Source organism: Lathyrus oleraceus, chromosome 5 (assembly GCF_024323335.1).
Source record: "Lathyrus oleraceus cultivar Zhongwan6 chromosome 5, CAAS_Psat_ZW6_1.0, whole genome shotgun sequence".
NCBI lineage: Eukaryota > Viridiplantae > Streptophyta > Magnoliopsida > Fabales > Fabaceae > Lathyrus > Lathyrus oleraceus.
Window position 1 is genome coordinate 541,924,788 of NC_066583.1, and position 18,304 is coordinate 541,943,091.

At 28.4% G+C, this 18,304-nt stretch overlaps 2 protein-coding genes across 2 annotated transcripts; one reads left to right on the forward strand and one right to left on the reverse strand.

Moving 5' to 3' along the window:
• Window positions 1-1,624: 1,624 nt before the first annotated feature.
• LOC127086232 (bifunctional UDP-glucose 4-epimerase and UDP-xylose 4-epimerase 1-like) lies at window positions 1,625-2,804 on the reverse strand. Its single transcript, XM_051026948.1, has one exon. The coding sequence runs from the start codon at window positions 2,776-2,778 to the stop codon at window positions 1,726-1,728; it is 1,053 nt and encodes a 350-aa protein (XP_050882905.1). The 5' UTR covers window positions 2,779-2,804; the 3' UTR covers window positions 1,625-1,725.
• A 14,567-nt stretch (window positions 2,805-17,371) lies between these two features.
• Window positions 17,372-18,088, forward strand: LOC127081956 (uncharacterized). Its single transcript, XM_051022184.1, has one exon. It carries the CDS (start codon window positions 17,372-17,374, stop codon window positions 18,086-18,088), a length of 717 nt encoding a protein of 238 aa, XP_050878141.1.
• The last annotated feature ends 216 nt before the right edge of the window (window positions 18,089-18,304 follow it).

Consider the following 18,304-nt stretch of genomic DNA (forward strand, 5'->3'; position numbering starts at 1 on the left):
ATTTAATGTTGCAATTAATTTAATAAATATTTTATTTTATTAATATATTGAAGTATATCCTATCCAGCAACCTATAATCTAAATAAATTATATTTAAATTTATTTAAAATTTAATATCGCAATTAATCTAATTAATTTTTTTTCTTTTATTAATATATTTTATAGATCTATGAAAAATTTTGAGATGTAATTTTGAAAATATTTATATTTTTGTATCATTGTGAATCACTACATTAATAAATTTGAAATAGTAGTTGTGAGACTTTGAAAATTTATAATTTTATATTGTTGATTGTTTATTAAATAAAACACTTCATTATTAATATTGTGGAAATTGTTCAATTTTTTTTTCTTTTATTAAATGGTATGAACTTTTTTTTATAAATCGAAGATGGTAAGAGAAGAAAGACGCGAATAACTAAACTTCGATAAATCAAATTTCTACATAGTATTTTTTATCATCTTTGTCTTTATATATTTAATTTTATTTACAATTAAATAAAATATTTTTTTTTTAATTTGTTGTGTTTTCATCTATTAAATAACTAATTTTAAAATAGAACAGGACCTCCAAATTGATTGGGACGACCCTGGAGACGAGTAATAAGATGTGCATATGGTAAATCACATTCTCAATCTTTCTGAAGCAGCAAATGCTTGCATGACAAGATAGCCATATTGAAGTTCTAGGTCATTAAATTGAACATGATTTAAATTCTTTGGAGGAAGGATATATCATAAACTCTTCTAAAAGTGAGCACTATCAAAACTATTAGAAAACCTTAATACTCTAAAGCTGAGAAGAAGATAAAATGCTAGCTATAAAAATAAAGACTTTTTCATTTCTTTAATACCTTCAAATGTACCAAAGACAATACATATGTAAGACTAATAGGGATAAATAAATTAAAATACTCAAACATCTAAATTAATAGCAACACCATTAACCCATGAAAACAATTTACTACCCCTTTCTTTTCGATTACAATATAAAACATGAACAGACTCAGAAGCAAAATCATTAAGTTCTTGAAAAGTTAAAATTAGAGAGTCTAAAGTTTTCGCTCAACAAACTTTCGTCTGTTCCGTTGCTGGAAACAAAGATGAGAAGATGACAAATGTTAGTGTCTTTTTTCTCTTTCCTTTTACTTTTTTTTTCTTTCTGAATTCTCAAACTTTTCTATGAAGAAAAGCTATTATTACTTGCACTGTTGCTTTGTTTTAGCCTTGCCTCATTTCAATTTTATGTTACTATTGTCTTTGCTACATTCCTTTCAACCATCAAAATCATAACTTTATTTTATGATATCTTGTTGACTCATTTGTTTGTAAACCCTATGAAGTTTCAATATTCATAGTCATTTAAACAGTTTGTGTTTATTAGGAAATTGAATGTTGGTTTTTAAATCGCGGAATTTGATATATCGCTGTGAATCACATTCAAAGACTACTGTTAAGGTTTCAATTATGGTTACATTGCAGAGACGTTAGAAACCTTTGATGTCGCGGCTTAGATTGTAGTTTAACAACATTTTGTAAAACCCTATTACGTTTCAGAATTTTGAGCCATTTAAGCAATTTAGTTTTATTAGTTATTGAATGTTGGTTTCAATTAGCGGTTAAAATTAGTGTTTGACATATACATGCTTCAAGTACTCTTTAACAATGGGAGGCCTATTTGTATACAAAATATCGGTAGATGAGTAGTGTATTTGTCTAGCTGATTTAAGGCTTCCCTGAGTAACCCCACGGGTTGTTCTTTGCCCAATTCCACTGATCCCTGCACATCTCCTCCACACCATATTTGACCTTCCAACCGAGTTCTCTCTCTGCTTTCTCTGTAGATGCATAAACCTCTATAGCATCTCCTGGCCTTCTTGGACACAATTTCAATGTGATTTTCTTACCAGAAGCTTTATTAAATGCATCTACCATTTCAAGCACAGATATACCACGACCGGTTCCCAAATTGTAAGCCGTACAACCTATGTCTTCCATTGCGAAAAGCTTTCTCAGGGCGGCAATGTGACCATTTGCCAAGTCCATCACGTGGATATAGTCCCGTACCGCAGAGCCATCCCTTGTAGGATAATCATGACCGTATACATTGAGCTCGGGTAATCTTCCAACCGCTACTTGATGTATATAAGGCATGAGGTTATTTGGGATGCCTCTAGGATCTTCACCCAGTTTACCACTTTCATGTGCCCCAACTGGATTAAAGTATCTCAGTAAAATGATTCTCCATTCCCGCTCAGCTTTCGAAATATCTCGTGCAATGTCTTCAAGAAAAAGCTTTGTCCGTCCATAAGGGTTCGTTGCTTGTAACTCAAAATCCTCCACACATGGCATCTTTTTAGGTTGCCCATAAACAGTGGCAGACGATGAGAAAACCATGTTTTTGCAATTGTGCGTAGCCATTACTTCATAGAGATTGATGGTGCCAACAAGATTATTATCAAAATAACGACGAGGATTTGCAACACTTTCACCAACTGCTTTTAACCCGGCAAAATGAATCACAGCATCGAATTTAGTTTTTGAGAAAAGCTTCTCCAAATCATCTTTATTCCTGAGATCTCCCAGTGTGAATTCAAGATTCTGTGAAAGGTTTGGACCAACAATTTCACGAACACGGTCCACTGCTTCCATAGCAGAATTATCAAAATTATCAATGATGGAAACATGAAACCCATCTTTGAGGAGCTGAACCACGGTGTGAGCGCCAATGAAACCGGCCCCGCCGGTTACAAGTATCTTTTGTGATGTAGATGCCATATCTTGGAATCAGAGAGAGTCTTGGGTTTTTGATGTTTTGAAAAAGCTGATAGATTTTGAATTTTATATTCGGTAATAAAATATTATTAATTGCTATTTTTGGGTAATGGACAGAAAGTTGGGATCTGGAATGATTTTGTTAGTTTTTAATTTTGTTTCTCTCTGTAATCCATTTTTGATTTGTTAAATTTGGCGCGCAGCTAATTCAAGATAAGATTTGTAATTCTGTTTTGTATGTTAGGTCTATTTTTAGCTTCTAGATTGGATTGCCAAGTAAGCTTCTTTTCAAGAGCACTTCACCACTAAGTTATTTTTTTTAATAGAATTAGGAAAACCTCTAATTCTAAGATGGTATCAGATACTATTGATTGGCCCATAGACCACCCACCGTTTATATCTACGTATTAATCTCAATAGTGCTGGCGTGAGGGGTGTATTGAGAAAATCTCAAATTCTACGTTGGTACGAGGAAGACAAAGAATCAGATCGTAAGCATTCATTGTCGTAAATAATTTTTTGATTGTCATTTCAAAATTTAACTCTAGTTAAACATGAGTATTTATATTAGTTCAACAACCGTCAAGATTAAAACTAAATCATTTACTTATGAGTATTACACTCGTCTGATTGAAGTTTCTATTGGAATTATTGCAGCTGAATTGATATCTGACGACGATAGACCGGTAAGTCAACTTTATTGCCCGTCACATGTAATTTTAATTTGCAGAGTTTAACAAACCTCCAACTCCAAGTACTTAAAATCTTATACAATGCAATTTGTTCTTTTGCGGTTTGCTGGCGAAGATGATGAAAGCAATGTTGATGAAGGAATGTTATGTAAGTGAATCAGCTGCATCTCTACTTTAGTTACAGTGATTCTTTCAATTGCTTACCAAAATGATATTATTGGTAGTATTGATGTCAGTGTAGAACATATACTTTATTAGCAAGGCCGTCTTTGGAATCTAAAAACAGTCTTTATCTTATTTGATTACTTGGCACTAATTCTAGTAAGGTTTCTTTGATTTGAATGCTGGTTGCATCACAATCTAACCTCTTTTATTGAAAAATATGTTTTCTGAAATTATACAATACAATCTTGACATCCATTATTGTTTATTTATATATTGTCAATGTAGAGTGTTTACATTCTTAGTTAATCATAATAATTGTTGATCATTCAAGATGTTTGATATTTATCATAATTATCTTAAAAGTTATGTTGATGAATGGTTGTAACCAATTTAACAGTTAAACATCTTTTTGCAATTGAAAATTGTTTCATAATTTGTCATTCCAATAACAAATAATTTGGTCTTGCACATGAAAATTGAAAATAAAAATCCATCCTCTTTTATGTTTTCCCTAGCTTTCTTGCACTATCACTAAAAATGGGTATGAATAAAAAACGTTTTTTTAAAATTAATTTGATATATATATATATATATATATATATATATATATATATATATATATATATATATATATATATATGTGATTGTTTGACATGTTTTTCAAACGAAAAAAATTAAGAAGCTAGATTTATTTTTGAATTTAAGTGCTTATTTATGACAATTTATTTTAGTGGAGACTTGTGAAGTTATAATTAATTCAAAAATAATAATAAAAAAGAGAAGAGAAACACAAATGATATATATTGTGGGTTGTTTTCTCCATCTGAATGGTATATCTAGTCTTTTTTTTAGAGGATTTTTTTGTTATGTATCAAGATTTTTAATTACAAACCTCACACCAAGATTATTCGCAATGAACACTTAATACTCATACTCTTTACAATGAACACTTAATATTCAAATAAGAAAGTACACCACTTTTTTATTTTATATCATCTTTCACCAAACACTGGTGAATTAAGAATCACACAAATTCTTAAAAAATGAAGAATAATCTTTTATAGACCGAAGAATCTCAAACCTAACATGAAAATATAATCCTTATCAATATTATTTTTCAGAACAATATCACTTTAAAGCTCGGGACTTTCGAGTTTCAGAATGTTTGATAAAAAATTTAATAGTTGAAAATTTGAATAACCACTTATAAATGTGTAAATTTCTTATGTAAAAGTTAAAAGTTTTTAGAAATTAAACAAGAATTTATAGACTTTAAGAAGACACCATGAATCATTATTATACTTTGAAGAGCTATGATGAACCACTGCAGAACTTGAATAATGCATTAAAAGACATTGGTTCGTGAAAAAATAAGTTGTTAGGCTGATGTAATCGATTACATGCTTTTAATGTGAGAAAAACAAATACATATCCAACATCATGTAATCGATTAAACATATATGGTAATCGATTACCATTGTGTTTTTACCTCTTTTATGTTGAAAACAAGTTACACCAACATGTAATTGATTATGTATGATAATCTATTACCATAATTGTTTTTATCTTCTCTTTTTGTATGTTGGAAACAAGTTATTTTTTGATTTTATAAGTTTTTATAAGTCTTGAAATGATATTTGAACTTAAAAGGTAATCTATCAAATGTAAAGACAAATACTTTAAAGACTTTTGACTTTAACTAATGAGTTTGTCATTTTGTGCTTTTGATATTTAAGGTCCTTTCATTTTTCTTATTTGTTGATATGGTTGTATTTATAAAAATTCAACCAAGATTATAAGAGACACCTTCTTCACAATCTCCATTTTTTTGATGATGAAAAACTACATCGTTTGATAGTTTTTGTTTAGCATTTGATACTGATGACTTCTCGATAAGTGTACCGATAATTTTGCAATAGTAAAAAGATCGAATCCACAAGGACTACCTTCAAGCAAGACAATATGTGTGCAATATATAGAAAACTAGTAAGAAGGCGTTTTTGAGTTTCAGTGCGAAAAGTAAATAAACGATTAAACAATATCATAAAAGAGGTTAGGTTGTGTTCTATAATCCCCTATTTCTCTATTGTTGATGTTTGATGTCATGTATGAATGATCTTATCACCATAACACCACAACAAATTAACAAAACCGTTATAGTAGATCCCTCACGAAATAACTCAATAACTACTACTCAGAGCTTTCTATCTCTAGTCCACCAGCATAAGCATGGTTGGACGATGTAAAAAACGTTAATTTCCTATGCCTCTACTTGGGGTCTCCTATTTCTATTCAACCAACATAAGTACAACAATTTCCTTGGGTTTAACACATAGACTAATGATCATTATTCCCTATATGCCCAAAATCGGATTAAAAGAGTATCTCACATAAAAAGCATTACGAACAAGAAGCAATTGAATGACATTATAGATAAAAAGGTTCATACAATGGTTAAATCAACATAGAATCCAATAATATAGAAATATGTGTGAGTGCGACTTCCGTTAGATATGTTTTGTATGATGTCAAAATTACGATACTTTAGAATTAATGTATATTGGACGGTATCCTCAGATTCTTTATGTGCATCATAGCATTATGAAGCATATAAGTATTTGGAAACAACTTAGAAAAGGTCTTGCACGTGAAAATTGAAAATAAAAATCCATCCTCCTTTATGTTTTCCCTAACTTTCTTGCACTATCATTAAAAATGGGTACGAATAAAAAAGTTTTTTTTAATTAATTTGATAACATATATATATATATATAATTGTTTGACATGGTTTTTAAAAAAAAAAATATAAGAAGCTAGATTTTTTTTATTTAAGTGCTTATTTAGGACAATTTACTTTAGTGGAGGCTGGTTTGTGAAGTTATAATTAATCCAAAAATAATAATAAGTAAAATGTGGAATATAAAATGTAAGGGAGAAGAGAAACACAAACGATATATATTCTGGTTTGCTTTCTTCAACTGAATGGTATATCTAGTCTCTTTTTTTTATTAGAGAAAATTTCACTATGTATGAAGATTTTTAATTACAAGCCTCATATCAAGACTCTGAACAATGAACACTTAATATCCTGCTCTTCATAATGAAAACTTAATACCCAAGCAAGAAAGTACACCATCTTCTATTTTATATCACCTTTCACCGAACACTGATGAATTAAGAATCACATTAATTCTTAAGAGATGAAGAATAATCTTTTATAGGTTGAAAAATTCCAAACCTAACATGAAAATATAATCCTTAATAATATTACTTTTCAGAATAATATCACTTTAAGACTCAAAACTTTCGGGTTTGAGAGTGTTTGATAAAATTTTCAATACTTGAAAATTTGAATAGCCACTTATAAATGTGTACATTAAACAAGGATATATATTCTCATTTGCTTTCTCCAACTAAATGGTACATCTAGTCCCTTTTTTTATTAGAGATTTCTCACTATGTATCAAGATTTTTAATTACAATCTTCACATCAAGACTCTTCACAATGAACACGTAATACTCAAACAAAAAAACACGACCACTTTTTATTTTACATCATCTTTCACGACACACTTTGATGAATTAAGAATCACACGAATTCTTAAGAGATGAAGAATAATCTTTTATAGACCGAAGAATCCAAAACCTAACATTAAAATATAATCCTTATCAATATTACTTTTCAGAACAATATCATTTTAAGGCTCAAAACTTTCAGATTTCAGAATGTTTGATAAACTTTTCAATACTTGAAAATTTGAATAACCACTTATAAATGTGTAAATTTCTTATGTAAAAGTTAATTTTTTAAAGAAATTAAACAAGGATTTATAGACTTTAAGAAGACACCATGAATCATTATAACGCTTTGAAGAGGCATCATAAACCACTGCACAACTTGAACAATGCATAAAAAGACACTGGTTCGTGAAAAAAAAAAGGTTGTCAGGTTGATGTAATCGATTACATGCTTTTAATGTGAGAAAAAAAATACATATCCAACATCATGTAATCGATTAAATATAGATGGTAATCGATTACCGTTGTGTTTTTTTACCTCTTTTACGTTGAAAACAAGTTGCACCGACATGTAATTGATTACATATATATGGTAATCAATTACCATAATATTTTTTATCTTCTCTTTTTGTATGTTGGAAATAAGTTGTTTTTTGATTTTGCAAGTTTTTATAAGCCTTGAAGTGATATTTCAACTTAAAAGGTAATCTATCAAATGTAAAGACAAATACTTTAAAGATTTTTGACTTTAACTAATGAGTTTTTCATTTTGTGCTTTTGATATTTAAGGTCTTTACCTTTTTCTTCTTTGTTGATGTCGTTATATTTATAAAAATTCAACTAAGATTATAGGAGAGATCTTCTTCACAATCTCCCCCTTTTTTATGATGACAAACTACATCATTTGATAGTTTTTATTTAACATTTGATACTTCCCCTTATCTTGTTTAGCATTTGATATCTCCCCCTTTATTTTGCAATTAAAGCTTTAGTGTCCTGAAATAAGATAAATAAATAAAAAACATGCATATCTTTTCTGCCCCTTTTAACATTATAAAAAAAACAATAATAATTCATGTGGCATCCAACAAACATAGCATAAAGACATAGAGAAAACACACATGATAGTTAATGAAACAATCATAGGACAACCATCAAATAATTCAGATAGACCATGCAAATAACGACGAAAACCACAAACATAAACAAGTCATAAAGCATGCAACTAAGACATAAGCGCTAAACGAGCAACTAAAATCATCATCATCCTCCTGAAATGCGTCTAGTTCATTTAGTCTTTGTGAGATACCATCCATATCCTGACGAAGTCCATCAAATTGTTGAGTTATAAACCTTCAAATGCTAAGTAACTCATCCATAATCATTTAGTTTGTAGGCCCACCTTCAAACGCAAAAGTAGATGCTGAGGAAGAAAATAGAGAAGAATCATATATAGACGATTTAGTTCACTCTTATGTTTGAGGTAGTAATCAACATGATCCCTTATTATATCCATTTTGTTAATAACATCGACTTCAACTCGACGATCACGAGTGTCCATCTCTATCTTTAGTCCGCCACTCGTATCGACATTATAGTACTTAAAGAGACGACTCAGGGGCGGCCCTGTGGGGGTGCGAGGAGTACTACCGCACAGGGCCTCCGACTTTTTAGGGCCCCAAATTTGATAGATTGGGTCAATATAAATATAAGACTAACGAATATATACATCTAATTTCATTTTAATATATGATTGTAGTGTAGCCTAGCGGTGGCCATATTATTTTGGTAGTAATACAACCTGGGTTCAATTCCTTGTTCTTACATTTTATGTATATTTTTACTTTTATAAAAAAATGTCACCACATTGTTTTTAAATTTAATTTAATGTTGCAATTAATTTAATAAATATTTTCTTTTATTAATATATTGAAGTATATCATATCCAGCAGCTTATAGTCTAAATAAATTATATTTAAATTTATTTAAAATTTAATATCACAATTAACCTAATTAATTTTTTTTCTTTTATTAATATATTTTATAGATCTATGAAAAATTTTGAGATGTAATTTTGAAAATATTTATATTTTTGTATCATTGTGAATCGCTACATTAATAAATTTGAAATAGTAGTTGTGAGACTTTGAAAAGTTATAATTTTACATTGTTGATTGTTTATTAAATAAAACACTTCATTATTAATATTGTGGAAATTGTTCAATTTTTTTTTCTTTTATTAAATGGTATGAACTTTTTTTTTATAAATCGAAGAAGGTAAGAGAAGAAAGACGTGAATAACTAAACTTCGATAAATCAAATTTCTACATAGTATTTTTTATCATCTTTGTCTCTATATATTTAATTTTGTTTACAATTAAATAAAATATATTTTTTTTAATTTGTTGTGTTTTCATCTATTAAATATCTAATTTTAAAATAGAACAGGGCCTCCAAATTGATTGGGACGGTCCTGTGTGCAATCTAGGTAGTGATGAGTGATCAAAATGTTATCATACAACGATACAAATATAAAATTTGACATATACTATGCATGGATGCAAACTGCTACGTGTCATGCTCATAATTGGCCAACATGCTTATGATTGGTCATGATTTCTAATTTATCGTCTTTGCCATAAGGTCTACTAGCCTTTTATAAATATGATTGAGTATGCCCTTCATTTCTCTTACAGAAAAACAAAAAATTATTGCCAAAACATTGTGAATCGCTACATTAATAAATTTGAAATAGTAGTTGTGAGCTTTTTATCAGTCAGTCATACAAGGCATGGCTTTGTATAGTCTCAATATTTATGAATTATTAATCAATCTTCTTAACAAACTTGATTCTTGCATTAAAATATTTGTGTGGAAAGAAAGCATAGACAATAAAAAGTTGATTACTAGATCTTGGAAAGTTATTTGCTCATTTTTGTCTGATGGAGATCTTGGGCTAAGAGATATTAAGAGAATAAAAAAATTGTTGTTTATATCTTTATTGGAAGTTGTTAACTACCAATAATCAATGACTTTATTAGTTTATTATTAGATACTTCATGAACAAAAAACCAATCATGCATCATATTTGTTCTTCAATAAAGTCTGACATTTAGGATTCATTTTCCTTTATGGAGGAACATAATAAATGGTTGGTAATGAGAAAAACGTTCATTTATGGAATGGCAATAAGATGAGTAAAAATTAAAATATCAACACATACCATTGCCATTGGATATTCAATTTATGCAAATTTTTAATGTCAATTCAATCATCCAAGACATCAATTGGAACATGCCTCGTGGCTTATCCATTTTGACTCGTCAAATTTTTGAAAACATTTTGAAGATTAACTTGTCATTTGATAATATTATTGTTGTTGAACTTGTTTGGACGGGATCTGCAAATGGCGCTTTATCTTTTAAAGATGTCTACAACTTTATTATGAGGAATCACCTTGAGCGTTCTTGGACAAAATTTATTTGACATCCCAACATACTTCTTGCTTTGTTATTGGTGAATTGGAAGCTAATGCATAATGTCATTACAACATATGGCAACCTAATTGGAAGAGGAATACGTGTGGTTTTGATGTGCTCTCTTTGCAATTATGATGTAGAAATTGCATAACACTTATTTCTTAGATGTAGGAACACCTTACTTTTCGGGAAATTGATAGGGCGGTTGTTTGAAATGATGTAGAAACTGCATACCACCATTCAAACTAAATTCATGGAATCATATTTTCTATCGAATATGCCAATAGGAGGAATTAGAGAAATCTTTGACTTGAAATTGGCTCAATGTTGCTCATTCATGCATTTCCTAACATGAATATTATCCCTTGATATCTTTTAGTTAAATGGAAGAATAATTTACAAATTGTACATTTCGTTAGATTCAAAATATATCACATTTTTAGAGAGAAAAATGCATATGCAGATAGATTTGACAATGTCAATTTTTTGATTGATTATGATAGTTTGTGATATTCACTTCCTATTTGTGTTTTTGAAAAAAAATTGAATTACAGGTTAGACATGTCAACTATCGTTTTTGCTAGTTTTTAGTGGGTTAGCTTTTGTGTCCCTCGTTCTTTTTATTCTTTATTTTTTATTTAATAATTTTCCTTTATTAAAAAAGTTATATAATTTTGTAACAAAACGAGTACTCTTGTATCTAACTTGTTTTTTCAAATTAAACAACTTAATATTATTAACATCTTTTTAAATTATTATATTTCATACAATTATGACAATGACTAAAAAATTAAGATAAATTTTACAAAGTTGCAATATTTTTTAATTTTATTTATTATTTTAATTAATTTGTATGGAAAATTATAGGATCTAGTTATCTTAGAAATAGAAAATATTTTTATTCTATTTAACTTTTTCTTCCTATAGCATTAGATAATAAATGAGTATTTATTATTCATACAATCACTCATTTCATTTTCAACGTTTCCAATACAACTAGCCCACCCATGTGAATTCTTAATTTTTGGACTAGTAATACCTAACTTGCATTATTATTCAATCATGGAGCAAAACCCTTGTCAATTGTACGAGAAAAATGAGAAAGAAATGAGTGAAAACATTGAAATGAGAGAGAAGAAAACACTTATGCAAATTCATATAAGAAAATTCAATGATAGTTATGCTCATTGGTCGAATGCCACTTTTCAATAAATTGTTTGAAAAAGAAAAAAGTACAACATAGTGGAATCCAATGTTGAATCACCTTTTTTTAAAGCATGCAATAAATGTTAGTAATGAAATCAGATCTAAAAATTTATGATTTTCATGTGGCCTATACTTGTTCTTTGATAGACTAATAGTTTTTTTATATATCTATGATAGTCATTAGGTGTTTTGAGTGTTGGTGTTTTTATTCTATAATACTTTTTTTTGTAATTTCACAATAACTTTTTTTATATATCTCATGTTTAAAGGGTTGTCTATTAATATATTTTTGCTTTTACTTATTACATTACTAACTCATTCTTCCCTTTATATATCCCACTCACCTTCTTCACAACAATACTCATTCCCATTCTCTTTCCCTATATTCTTGCCACCCAATTTCACCAACTTTTCTTTTTCTTTTTCTTTTCCTCATTCTCATTTATCTTTTTCATTGAAATCAATCAGATTTACATGACACCAGAAATAAGTTTTGTTTTGTTGGAGACACATAACACTACTACCTGGTTTTGTTCACATGACTTCCTCCCCTACTTACCTACACTCATTTAATCTTCCTCTCACACACTTATTGATAATACTAATGTTATCTCTATTTTAGTAATAAACTTTAGTGTCAATTCATATAAAAGATGTCAAAATATTTTACTAGAGACAAATTTTAGATCATCTCAACTATAGATATTAGAGCGACAATTCATTTGATCAAAATATTAGATTGATATAAAGTTTTTGATTGATGAAATGTATTGTAACTTTTAAGTGTAGAGTTGAAGTGGTCTAAAGTTTGTTTGTAGTAAAATGTTTTCACATTTTTTGTATAAATTGAAATTTAGAGTTTTTTTTAGAATAGAGATAATCTTGGTATTTTCAATGAGTGTGTAGGGGTGAGATTAATGGAGTGTGTGTAAAAAATGAGAGAAAGTCATGTAAACAAAATGAGGTGGTAGTGTTTCATGTAAACATATTTGAACCCTGTTGATGCTATCCTATTTGATGTGCAAGGTTGTTGGTGGATCTCAAGATGATTGCTTTGGCTTATGAAGCATAGAGAGAATGGATTGATTGGGTTTAAACTGTTTCTCTTTTTTTGTTTATCAATTAGTTGCTTATTAAATTGTATTTATATAGTGGTAGATTAACATAATGCAGATTTGTTGATCGTCGAATTATTAAAGAAAAAAGTTTTGTATAGATCTCTTAACTTAATTTAAAATTTAAAACCATTACTTTAATTTTTGTGTGTTCAAGTTTTATGTATTAAAATATGTTATCATAGAAAAGAACAATATATCGCTTCGAAATTTATGGTTTATTTAACAGTTCTATGAAGTTGGTCATTAACATCGTTTATCCACAGTTAGAATGAATCTTTTTGAACTCGTGTCATACAAATAAAGTTACTTAATCATATAAATGTATTGTTGATATTTATAAACGTATTTTGGTGTAATTGTTGATTTTGTTTATAGATTGATTGTAGAACTATTAAAGAAAAAAATCGTAGAACTATTAAAGGAAAAAAATTATATAAATTTCTTAACTTTATTTAAAGTTTAAATCCATTACTTTAGTTTTTTTGTATGTTCAATTTAGTCATTAATATTAAAAAATGTTTACATAGAAAAGAACTATAACTTTAAAATTTATGCTTTATTTAACAGCTCTACGATGTTGGTCATTGAAATCGTCTACCACTATTACAATGGTTCTTTTTGAACTCATGCCATACAAATAAAACTACTTAATCATTTAAAAATAATTATTACCAACTTTTTTTATATTATGAAAAATTAAATTAAGTTTACCGTTGTAAACAAATAATTTGTTAATTATATAATTTGAAAACTATTCTCAAAATCTAAAGTCCATTCCTTAACATGAGTAAAGAGAGACTCTTCAAAAGAGAAGATACATTTAAAATGTGCAAGCAAAATATGAGAAAATACTCAATATTTATAATCATTGTTTTGTTTCAATTGAAATATAAATAAAATTATTAAATAAATGGATTGTGAACTTTCATTAATAAGTAGACCTATCCAAAAAGTTTTTATGCTGTTGTAGTTCCAAATAGGGCAAAGAGAAATGACGTTCAATATCATCATGCTCCATACTTTATGTCCATGTGGTCCAAAAAGTTTCATACAAGAAAAAAAAGTTAGCACTTATAACTACTCTTATCGAAGCCAATATAATGTATTTTAAGTAATATAGAGCATGCATAAATTTTGGTAAATAAATATTTTAATCCTAGTATTTTATTTCAAGTCAAAACACAATGAGAGAAATGTAAAATTTGAAGAATTGCAGTAACTATCTTGATTCTTACAAGATATGTAAAATTTTGTGCATTCACATGATTCTAAAGATTAAAATATTTATTATTTTAATTTAAAAACAAACTAGTTTACAACAACTGAGTTACAATGATTAATTTATTATTAATTATTTAAAAAATAATAATATTGTTGTTTTAAGTTTACAGATTATTTGATGATTATATCATTTATCGGTAGACAATGTAATGTGATATATTTATATTTATACATAGATTATCTATAAACATTTTGATAAACATGTGATACTACTATTTTTATAATTAGGTCATCGAATGATGGGTTAAATAGTTTTTTTTAGTCTCGGTGAGTTATGGAATTTTTGATTTTGATCCCTATAATTTTTTTTTGTCTAAGTCTCTATATCTCGTTTTTGTGTTTGTTTTAGTCCATAAAAATAAAATTCACACGAACCAAAAGCAACACAAAAAATGAGATATAGAGACTCAGACAAAAAAATTACAGGAATCAAAAACAAAAACTCGTTAACTTTCTGAGACAACCAAACTATTTTAGTCATGAATTATTTTCCCTAGATAACAAAATTATATGATGACATATAGCAACAAGAAATAAATTTATATCAAAAACCTATTTACAAATTTATTTATTTATAAATTTATATAAAATGTTTAAATAGTTTAATAATGTAGAGAATTAAAAAGGGGATGTATAGAATTTTCGCACATTACATATTTGTTAACATATATAAATCTATTTTTCTATTTGAAGTCTTTCTATTTTATTTATGGATTTAATTGAAATATACTGACAGTGTAAAAGGATTTTACACCGTCAGTTAATCCTAGACGTTGAATATTAAAATAAATTTGATTTTTATTTTAAAAATCTATAAAATAATTCAAACGGGTGATGATGATGAATCGACATTGTAAATCTTTTTATACTGACAGTGAATAGTAATTAATCTTTTTATTTATTTTCAATCGTCCTAATTTATAAAGTTTTTTCTAACATTATGAATAGCAAGCATGCATTCAACTCATATGTCAAAATTATTTTCTACATTTATGCAAGAAGCCCATGTGCTTTCTGAATTTTTGTGGAGATACACCACAATGATTCCAAACTTGCATTATAAATTAATCAATTTCACGTGAGAATGAGTAAATAAAAGAGAAAGAAACATTTAAACATTAAGAGAGAGAGAGAAATTATCCAAATTGATATAAGAAAAAGTAATGATATATTGAATGTTTTTATTCTCTCACTATAAACATTCATGCCCACTATTTATATACGAGAAGCCAATAAAACCATACACAAGCAAAAGCCCTTCTTCCTTTGTTATTAATCCATAACTATTTTCTCTCTACCTTATTTTTTTTCAAGAAACTATGATTCTGCATTTACTCAAGGTAACAAATTTATTTATTTCCTATCTATTTTTTTATATGTAATTTTCTAAATTAATTTATAGTATATTTATTTGATGAAAAAAAGACATGGAGGCTTAAAGATAGGTTATACCTAGACCTATCATTCCAACTATATAAATCTAATATCCAAAAAGAAATGAATAATTGAACACACAGATTGTGAACTTTCATTTATAAATACACCTAATCAAATTTTTTTTATGCTTTTATAGTTCAAATAAGGCAAAAAGAAATGACAGATAAATATCATGTCTCACACTTTATGTTTATGTGGCCCATCTTTGAAAGGTCCAAAAATTTCATAAAAGAAAAGTTATCATGACTTCACTTTTATTGAAGCCTATATGATATTTAAAAAAATATATAAAAAACGTATGGTATTTTTTTTTAGGATATAATGGTGTTATTTAAACTCCCAAAAATTAACATTGTATTCCAACATCATTACAAACACGCCATTTATAAACTGATATTTTAAGAAAAGTTCAAAATAATAAAACAATAAAGTAATAAAAAGTCACACGGTAAATAAAATCGTATATTCACACCGATAGGAAGATTTTCTAAAAAAATAATAAAATTAGAATTTCTATATTAGAAAGTGGAAGATTATAAAATTATTTAACAAAATTAAAATAATATTTTTTATATTCATTGATTCTCAAATCTCTCATCGGAAATACATATAAAATATTGATACTAGAGAGTAAAATAAAATATTTGAGTGTTAAAAAGCTCAAATAAATAATAGTTATAATAAAAGAATTTAATTGATATATACTGAGAGTGTAAAAGGACTTTACACCGTAAGTTAATCCTATTCGTTGGATATTGAAATAAGTTTGACTTTTATTTTAAAAACCTATAAAATAATACAAACGGGTGATGATAATGAATCGACAGTGTAAATCTTTTTACACTGATAATGCATAGTAATTAATCTCATAATAAAATACCAACTAAAATAAATTTTCATTCCAAATTCTCAACAAACTCTCATTATAGTCTAAAATCGATTATCGGATTAACAAGATGGTTTGAAGAATTTTAGCCTTTTTCACCTTTCACAACACTTACTATCTACATCTAAAATAATATAAACTAGAATATGACCAATGGCATTGCGCGGATGTAATTTTTAAAAAATAATTAAAGTTATATTTAGAGTTTATAAATATATTAATTTTGTGAATGATAAGTTTATAAGATTATGGTAATTATGGTAATGTTAGCATGTTTAACAATTTTAAGGAAGTTCACTTCATAGGTAAATATTTTACAAATATCAAATAACTATTAGGTTTAGAGAGAATATGGTGAAATGTTAAACTTGATGTGTGCCTAATCGTTTAATTTGATTTTACGGTTTAGTTCATTTTGGATAATGTTTTTAAAAAACTCTTGTAGTATTAGGAGTGTCTAGATATTTTTTAGGATTGTAATATTTTCTAGAATACTCTTTGAATGTCAAGAGTTGATAACTTTCTAGAATTAGTGTGTCTAAAATTCTTCTTAGAGTACTATAAATAGAGATCTAATCGTACACTTTTGTATCAAGCAAAAATACAAAATTCTCTCTTCCATAAATAATTCTCCTATCTATCAAGTTTCTATCAAGCCTCTAATATTCCCGCACATTTTCCCTAAACACAAAAGGCTTTATTTCTAACAATGTAGCATCAGAGCTTCAAGGTCCTCAAAAAATGGCGAATGGAGGTTTCCCTTTCTAAATGTCGATGCTCACAAAGAACAACTATAAAAATTGAAGTATCAAGATGAAGACGCTACTAGAAGCTCAAGATATGTGGGATATTGTTGAGAAAGGCTTCAAGGAGCAAGATGAAGCCTTGTTAAGCCAAGGTGTAAAGGAGATATTGAAGGAGTCAAGAAAGAGAGACAAGAAAGCTATCTTCCTCATTTATCAATCGGTGGATGAAGATACATTTGAGAAGATCTCCAACGCAAAGACCTCCACAGAAGCATGGGACAAACTTCAAACTTGCAACAAAGGAGTGGAACAGGTGAAAAACATTCGTCTTCAAACTCTTAGAGGTGACTTTAAACATTTATTTATGGAAGAGCCTGAGTCAATTTCTGATTATTTTTCTCGATTATTAACTTTAGTCAATCAACTTAAAAGAAATGGTGAAGATGTTGATGAGGTGAAAGTCATGGAGAAAATGCTTTGCACTTTAAATCGAAGGTTTGGCTTCATTGTTACCAACATTGAAGAAAACAGGGATTTAAAGACCATGATTATTGAGCAACTCATGGGTTCCTTACAAGCATACGAAGAAAGACAAAAGAGAAAAATTAAACAAAAAGAGACTATGGAGAAACTACTTCAATTCAACATAAAGGAAGCAAACTATGTGAATTACAAGAGCCAAAGAGGACGAGGTCGTGGCCAAGATCGTGGGCATGGACGAGGACATAGAGGAGAAGGAAGAGGCGGTTACGAAAACTACTCTAACAATGGAGAAAGAAGTTAGAATCCACAAGAAACAAGAGGTCGTGGAAGAGGAAAGTCATGGTCGAGGTGTGACAAATCACAAATCAAGTGCTCCAATTGCAACAAGACCAGTCACTATACATCTGAGTGTAGATTCTCGAAGAAGGTTGCGGAGAAAGATAACTTTATAGAAGAAAAGAAACTTTGCTGCTCGCGTGCCAAAACTAGGTTGAAGAGAAAACAAACAAGTGGTACC

What these genes read in the sequence shown, in the direction of transcription:
- LOC127086232 (XM_051026948.1), bottom strand. Translation starts at nt 2,778, where the DNA reads ATGGCATCTACATCACAAAAGATACTTGTAACCGGCGGGGCCGGTTTC.
- LOC127081956 (XM_051022184.1), top strand. Translation starts at nt 17,372, where the DNA reads ATGAAGACGCTACTAGAAGCTCAAGATATGTGGGATATTGTTGAGAAA.